We start from the raw sequence: 8,077 nt of genomic DNA on the forward strand, positions 1-8,077 counted from the left end.
ATCCTCGCCGACCTACGCCGCTCAAAGTGTGATGTACCCAATGTGTATCCTCGGAGTAGTCTACAGTGTGTTGAGTTATCTTTTAGTCTCGGCAACGCGCAAAACAACAAAATAAGAATAAAAACTATTTAGCTTTGTTAGATTTAGTTTAAGGTTAAAAAATAGTGTAAGCTGTGTTATCTTGTATTAGGGTATGATGGGACTGACATGTTTTCTATAGAAAAAAAGTCCCTAAATAAAAATAGATTTAAAAAAAAACATTGAATTTTCCAGATTCATATTTATTTTAATTTGAGATCACTGCATTAAATTTAGAAAGGACAAACTTTAAAACAAGTGTGCAATAAATGCATTGTTCCCATTACTTGATCTGCTAACTGTTAATTAAATAACACCACTAACACCTACTGTGAAGAGACTGGATTTGTACTTAATTCATCACTTCCATGGCGAATTGATGACTCTACTTAAAGATACAATCACATGATAACGATTTTAATCATTTTAATGTCGTGCCTACTTTGATATCAGTAACTTAGGTACTTATACGATAAATAAATGTAAATCTTATTTTTCTCTCTAATGTGCTTAAAATGTACCTACTTACCTTTATTCTGTTGTACATACATACAATATACTAAGTAGGTAGTAAGCATAAGTACTTAGTTGAGTACCAAACCAATCCAATCTACCTGATATTCTCCTAATTAATACTATTATCTAGTTACCTTACCTACGTCCTACCTTACACCATAGAACAACAAGTAAATAACTATAGGTACTTATGTTATTCTATGGTAGTACCTAACTACTAAAGTACTTGCTGAAAATAGCTTATTATTAGACTTATTACAAAATTCATGTACTGGACATTTACAAATAAAATTGAAGGTAAGGTAGGTAGGTACCCTACCCTAACCTTCTTACGTTATTTTGGTGATCAAGTGCGACAAATTCTTACTTTCTAAAAATAAAAACCTACTTAGTTATAACTATCTCCGATCTGCTATTCACATGATTAATACATAATACCTAATATAAATATTGTATTATTTTAGATAGGTTGGTATAACTAACTAGTCTAACTAATATATAATTTTCTAACTGAAAAAACTTGATCGGCTCATTCTTGCCATTTTTTTACCTAGGTACAAACTTACGAAAAACGCGTTAATTCGATGCTGAACCACTATTTCTAAACAGACATACCATTTTCTACTGCCTCTCACCAGCCTCAACGCATCCTACAATCCAGAACCTGGATTGGCCTTAACAAATCAAATCCTTTAATCCCACTACACTCTAAGTATGCTGCGGCAGGAACCAGCCGTGGAGGCACTTGGGCGCGGGCGAGGGCGTGGCGAAGACGGCCCGGCCCAGCTCCTCCATGGAGGCGGCGCTCAGCACCAGCAGCCCGGTCTCGCGGTCGCGCGCGCCGCCCCACACCAGCGCGCAGAGGAGGACGCCGCTGTCTTCTTCCTGTTAATTAAAAGGGAGATTTTGGTAGGTTACCTAAGTAATTTTATAATCAATTGTTATGATGGTCCATTTTAGATGTTATGATGGTGGTTTTCCACCGGCGAGGCAAGACGAGACAGACGAGAATTGAATTGTCATTTGTTTGAAAAAATCTTGGAATGCATTGAATGTTTTCGTGTATACATACGAATTTCTATTCAATCCTCGTCTTGCTTCGTCTCGTCGCGTCGGTGGAACATCACCTTAAGGCTTGTTTAGCAACTATACTCGTACTTTTGAAATGCTGAGTAAACTTACCGTGCCACCGGGGGCAGGCACAAACACGGGCTCACTGGGGTAGCAGTTCTTTTCGCACCAAGTCTTCATCTCCCCAGTTTTAGTGTCCACTTTTATCAGCTGAAACAACATTAATTAATATGAGGTAGGGTAAAGAAACTTGTAAGTAAACTTTTTTTAAAAGTATTATTAAGTAAAGCGTGAATTTCCGCATTCTTACGGTTCCCGGATTTTCCGCATCCACATCGGAGCTGATTGCGTAGAAATAGCGGTAGGGTCGTCCTGAAATCATAATCAAAATCAGATTCAATTTAAATACCTAGAAGATATTGATTAATGTATTGTATTGTTAAACATGATGGAGTCGATAGTAAAAACTTTGAAAGTTTTAATGATCGGATAGCTATAAATTAATATCTAAAAAAAACTAGATACTGAACAACAGCTATATGAATTTGAAGATTTCGTTTCGACAAAGAGAGTTTCAGAGTAGGCGCTACTATTCATCCCACCACACCATCCCACAAGGGCGTACCCAGGATTTCAGCTAGGGAGGGGCAGGTCATACCTGTTTCATTTTGCGCAGAGTAGGTAATTAGGTATCACTTTTTTAATTCCCACTTGGTATGAAAATTTACGTTTATTTTATCTTCTAGTCCTTTCGAACCTGAGTGATACGAATGTGCGCTCGATTTTGTTCTTTTTTTTAGGGTTTACCTTTTTTTATCGCTTCGAACCGAAACGCATCGTTTGTGCATATTGTTGTTAATGCCTAAAAAAATTGTCGTTGATATTTGAAGTCAGTTTGCTTGTGGCAGGCGACGAAAATGCCGGCGTTGATCCTGACACCGGGCGAGTTAAGAAATTAATGTTATTTTGTAGGACTATGGCTTATGTCTGACCTATATATTTCATACACCGATAAAAAGGCAGGGGGTGTACGTAGACACAGTAAATGGAGCGCCCACTTCTCACGCCAGAGATGAGGGTTCGCGGTTCGAATCCCGGCGCTGACATGTACCAATGAGTTCTTTGAATTTAAGTACAATGTATACCAATGCTATTAGGGTGAAGGAAAACATCAGGAGGAAACCTGCATATCTAGATTTAGCACATCTAGGTATGTGAACCCGCCAACCCGCAGTGGACCAGCGTGGTGGGAAATGGTCCAAGGAGCCGTCCATTAATACGTGAGGTCGTTTTTCTCATTTTTTGCCCCCTCCCTCCTGGTGATATTTGGTGAAGTTTGGGTCTCCTGGATCCCGTGTATTTTTTTGGAAGTCTATGTAAAGGCTAGGTACTTACACCCCGAAAGCGAAAAGAATAGAATAGAATACCTAATAATAGAGACTGAAACTGAAGATTTCAGCTAATAATGTTTTATTTTTATATTTCATCCCTTAAAGTTGTCATTTATGTGATGGAAGTCAAAACTATATCATTAGAATAAAAAAATAAGTCAAAAAGCTAAGTTTTCTGAATTAAATTTTTGTTTTTATGATATACCTAGTTGCAATGATTGATTTAAGAAAGTGATGAATTAATATATTCTGTTGAGTTTTATTTCAGGCAAGTAGGTATCCTAAGTAAAATATCGTAATGCACAAATGTCGTGTGTTGGTGGTGTTGAAACCCAGATAGCACGAATGCGCTACGACTTTTCGGGGAAAACGGAAAATATATATTCTTTTAATTATTTTTCCCTAACACTTTTAGGCATCTCATATGGTATTATGCATTTTTTTAACATATGATAGAAAAAAATCTAAGGTTCGAAAGGGCTAGGGGGGGGCAGCTGCCCCCCCCTGCCCCTACCTGGGTACGCCCATGCCATCCCACACCAACATCTGCATCAACCTACCATTGCACATTGCGTAGTGTATGGTGGGCGTCTCGCAGCCGACGTCGGCCAGCAGCGTGGCGGCGACGGGCGCCAGGCGCGGCGCCTGCAGCGGCAGCCGCAGCCGCTTGGGCCGTCCGCGGAACCACTCCGCGTAGTCTGCGTTGCTCTGCATGTTCTGAGGAATGTTACAAGATATTATCAGCTATAGGACATAGAGGAAAAGAGGATGTTAGCCGCATGTTACCCGACAATCATGTTAGCTGCTATACATTGGCAGGCTCGCCCAATAGGGCGCCAAGGAGCTTTATCATAAGTAAACTTTAACCGACACGGTAAATAAGAATATAATATTATTCCACAGCTGGCCATAGAACTCATCCAAGCGGAGCCAAGAAGCTCCTTAATTAACTCTAATAAGTGACTGAAACATACCTACTAGATTTTTTATGTTCTTCGTCTGTTCGTGGAAATCTAGTTAGTATCTTTCAGTCACTTCTTACAGTCAGTTAGGTATCTACACACATTCGTAGCCTTATCATCTACTTATTTATGTATAGTTCGACTGTGTTTTACACGTACCTCCATAGCATCCACATACATGGCGTTGAGCACCTGCGGGTCGCGGTAGGTGCACAGGTCCAGCACCAGCTCGTCGCCCAGCTCGTACGCGTTCACGATGTGTAGGAAGAACAGGCTCTCCGTGCGGTAACGCTTGTGCTCCGTGCCGTCCGCGCGGCTGATGAGAACTATGTGCGTCTGTGAGGTGAAGACATTATAAGCCTGCAGTGGGCGGTTCGGAGACTGAACAGCATGTCTTAGGTTAGTGTTTGCCCACCAGATGTGGTCCACATACCTCTAGCTGCATAATATACATACATAATTATGCTCACCTCTCTAATCTAATAAGTTCTAATAATAAAGTTGTGCGTTTTTGCACTCACGTAGGTGATAGGTAGTTAGCGAGCCGTATCGCCGAGTAATCCCTGAAGGATGTGGTTCACTACATTACTTACAGGATTATATGGGACTGAAAGACCACCCTCGCAAAGTTTAAATAAATAAAAGCAACGATCATCCAGCCAAATCGAAGACGTTGAACGTCCTCTTACCTCCTGATCAGCGAACCACTTGAGGCTGGAGGCGAGCGGCTTGTCCTGCAGCTGGTTGCGCACCAGGGCGCACAGCGACACTGTCAGAGGCTGCTCCACTATCACGAAGTAGTTGGCGGTCACTCCTGAAACAACAGACATGCAAGACTGTAACTATTGTAAGTATGTATGGGGTTCAGCAAAGGTACAAGTACCTACGTATAACACATTCATTGCACCAATTCAGTAAAATTTCTGGAGGTGGATACAAAACTTACCAAAAGTGTGCATGTAGGCTGGATGAAGGGCCCAGCGTGGTTTTATACTGCCAACTATTTGTGCATTCTCAAACATATCTCCTGAAAATGAAAATGCTTTGTCTGAAAATATTCAGAAGTAGTTAAAGGTTAGGTGATTCGTAATATGTTAAACTAGTTACTGACCTTTTTCGACGAAAGGAAACTTAACCACAACATGCCGTATTCTTCCCCTTACGACGGACATGCCCACGTTGAAGACATCACCTGTAATGTAAGTCAAAATCAAGTTTAGTGAAAATCTTAAGCTAAGTATAGTTAGGTAATATTGTAACAATTAATAAGCTAGTTAATGTGGTGATGATCGGTGAACCATCACATCTCTACTTACCATTTGGCATGACGTGAGGATGGGATGTGTGGTTGACGAGAGCCACATTGCTTTCCATCAGATTCTTCCTCTCACACGTGTCCAGGGTCACTGGATCAATCCTGGGATGAAGTTTTTATTAGTACTTATGGACCCTTGTGAACAAGCCTCGCTTGACGATGGCTAGGGCATACGATATCCGTACATGTACCTATAGGCAATCATGATACTATAGTTACCTACGACGGCAGTTTACCTGTGAATGACTGGTCCTTCGGTGAATGCATACAGCTCATCTCCGAATGGGTACACGGAGATCATGGCGTTGTCTGACATGGATTCACCAGGCCGGAACAGTGCTGAGACCCTGAAATACAACAGTACAGTCAGTATCGATTTAGTACATAAGGTGGTACTTATGGCAAACTTGGTGACCTCTAACCTAACGTTTGTCTCTTATACGAATCAGGGGAAGAGGGCAACAGTATACTCATAGAGGCAAACTGAATAAATAGCAGTCTATAGACTATTAGTAAGAAACAACATTCAAATGAACATCCTAGTGTACCATTTATAATGTTAAAATGTTAAATCTCGATCTTCTCACTTTGAAATGAGTATACCTACAGACAACTAACTATTGGTTAAGGGTGACATTAGAGTCATCGAAGTCCATGTAAATAGGTAGGTAGTTAGGTACCTGTCAAAGATGGTGTGGCAGGGGTCGGGCGCGGCGCGCGTGCCGAACTCGGTGACGACGATGCGCGCGGCGGCGCGGTTGCGCTGGAACGTGCGCGAGCGCAGGAAGCGGCACTGGTACGAGCAGCCGCCGCCCGACACGCTGAACCTGCACAGACGATGACGATGTTCATAAAGTGAACCCTCTGGATTCACAGGCAAATGTCCCGCGTTCGCTTCCCTTCCGTGGTGTTGACTGACTCTACATACCTAGTTACGTAGGTATGTAACTTATGTAGATGTAGTTGGACTTGTTGGTACCTACCTATTATCTACCACCTAGTAACAGGTAGGTATTTAATAGGTATTCTTGAAGCAACATGACTGTAATTTATAATGATTCGGTACCGCCCTCAATGATGCGTCGATTCATCTGCTTCTACTATAATTATAAGTAGGTAGAGCTCCTGTACATTGCATGACAAAGGTTGGTAAGTAGTGGTTAGACATGTAATCCTAGATTCTAAAGTTTCACCGCTGAGGTACCTAACTACCTAGATATTATATATTACTTAACTATATCTAGGTCTATAAGTACTTAGTATACTTATACTTTTATTATTAGGAGTAGGTAAGTAATTAATTAACTAGGTATATGTATAAAAAGTATAATTAATTTAAAAAAAAATAACGTCCGAAAAGTCCGAATGCATTAAGTAGGAAGTGGATTTTCTGGAAGCGTCAATCAAGAACTGCGAACTCACATCCACCTGCGATTCCTCTCCCTCACCTGTGCAGCAGGGCGGCGCTGTCGAAGAGATGCCTGAAGGTCATGTCTCCGACCTTGAGCGAGCCCGGCCCGTTGCGGATCAGGCACCCGTTCAGCCACGCGGGGATCTCTCCTGTAAGGAAAGATACTTCAGGATTTACAGCTAAGCCAAGTCCCCTACCTACCCGAACTGCGGCCACTTGCGGCTATAGGACAACCCCTAGATGTGTCTCGTAGATGAACAGGGTGTCATCTGGGGTTAATTTATTTTCAAGATTCTCCGTACAAATAATATTGTTGACTTTGGAAAGATCTAACTTAACTAAACTCCTAAGCATTGCTTTTGTGAATCCAGGTTCATTCATAATTTGCTTTCATGCAGTTGCTGCTGTGCTGACTCATCTCTCCATTAGTTTTAAATAGACATTCTTATCGCGTTAACATTTAAACAATGCAGAAGGAATCTAATGATAACAGCTAGCATTCTATTTTATGCAATAGTTGAAATATTGTTGTAAGTTCGAGTTTACCTGTGACGGTACCCTCGACAGGGTCGTTGACCTCCTCTTCGCAGGACCGCAGCCACACCGTGGGGTCACAGTTGGGGTAGAGCTTCACCGCCTCCTCTGCCATGGCTGCTGCTGAAGCAACCAGGAGAACCAAGATGAAACAACCTACAGCTTCATGTTTCAGCAGGAAGTTTTTTTAAAAACAAGTGAACTCGATACTTTCACGTCAATTTTAATTATAACTAGGCTAGGTATATAAATATCTTTGTTTTTTTCTATAGCTACTTTTAAAAGTTGGACACGTGAGTAACCACCGCAATAAATACTCACAATAAATTATTTACTTAGCAAAAAATGGCACAAACAAACACTGTCGAGCACCGAGAGTCGTCTGGCTTGGGCTTGGCGCTCGTAGCGGGTTCGTAGCCGCGTAGCAGTTCGTAGCACGGGGGGTCGCCCCCCTCCCCTCCCCTCCCCCTGGCTACGAGCCTCCCCCCCACAACGTGACCTTCACCGAGGGACCTTCACCGTGCACTAAGCCGTCATGCTTCATGTATAGGGTTACCTATAGCATCTCCCAGGTGACTGCCATAATGATGATTTATTAACGAATGGGAGTGTAATCGTTTTAGTGATGCAAGTGCATTTAACTAATGTTGCTTATGTTTCTCTACTGAGAGGAAGATCGGTGTAGATATTCCTGTACTTATCTAGGAATACAGGTATCGCAACTATCGCAATAAAATGGCATGATCTATGAGTAAGCCGAAAGAACATGGAAAAAGTACGTAACAAATTTAATTTAAAT

General features: G+C 41.7%; 1 protein-coding gene across 3 annotated transcripts; it reads right to left on the reverse strand.

Annotated features, from left to right (window-relative positions):
* Positions 1 to 880: 880 nt before the first annotated feature.
* On the reverse strand, positions 881 to 7,737 carry LOC105388704 (carotenoid isomerooxygenase). 3 transcript variants are annotated; one of them, XM_048624777.1, is made up of 14 exons: positions 7,600 to 7,672; positions 7,291 to 7,398; positions 6,782 to 6,893; positions 6,014 to 6,160; positions 5,570 to 5,680; positions 5,335 to 5,435; positions 5,130 to 5,210; positions 4,965 to 5,045; positions 4,708 to 4,832; positions 4,178 to 4,354; positions 3,617 to 3,773; positions 1,976 to 2,037; positions 1,777 to 1,875; positions 881 to 1,479 (listed from the first exon to the last, which is right to left on the reverse strand). In XM_048624777.1, exons 2-14 carry the CDS (start codon positions 7,391 to 7,393, stop codon positions 1,303 to 1,305), a joined length of 1,533 nt encoding a protein of 510 aa, XP_048480734.1. In that variant the 5' UTR covers positions 7,394 to 7,398; positions 7,600 to 7,672; the 3' UTR covers positions 881 to 1,302. The 3 variants fall into 3 exon arrangements, with proteins under 3 accessions (XP_048480734.1, XP_048480735.1, XP_048480733.1); XM_048624778.1 differs by having other exon boundaries at positions 7,291 to 7,401; positions 7,614 to 7,629; XM_048624776.1 differs by having other exon boundaries at positions 882 to 1,479; positions 7,291 to 7,401; positions 7,600 to 7,737.
* Positions 7,738 to 8,077: the final 340 nt, after the last annotated feature.

Source organism: Plutella xylostella, chromosome 12, assembly GCF_932276165.1.
Source record: "Plutella xylostella chromosome 12, ilPluXylo3.1, whole genome shotgun sequence".
NCBI classification, from domain to species: domain Eukaryota; kingdom Metazoa; phylum Arthropoda; class Insecta; order Lepidoptera; family Plutellidae; genus Plutella; species Plutella xylostella.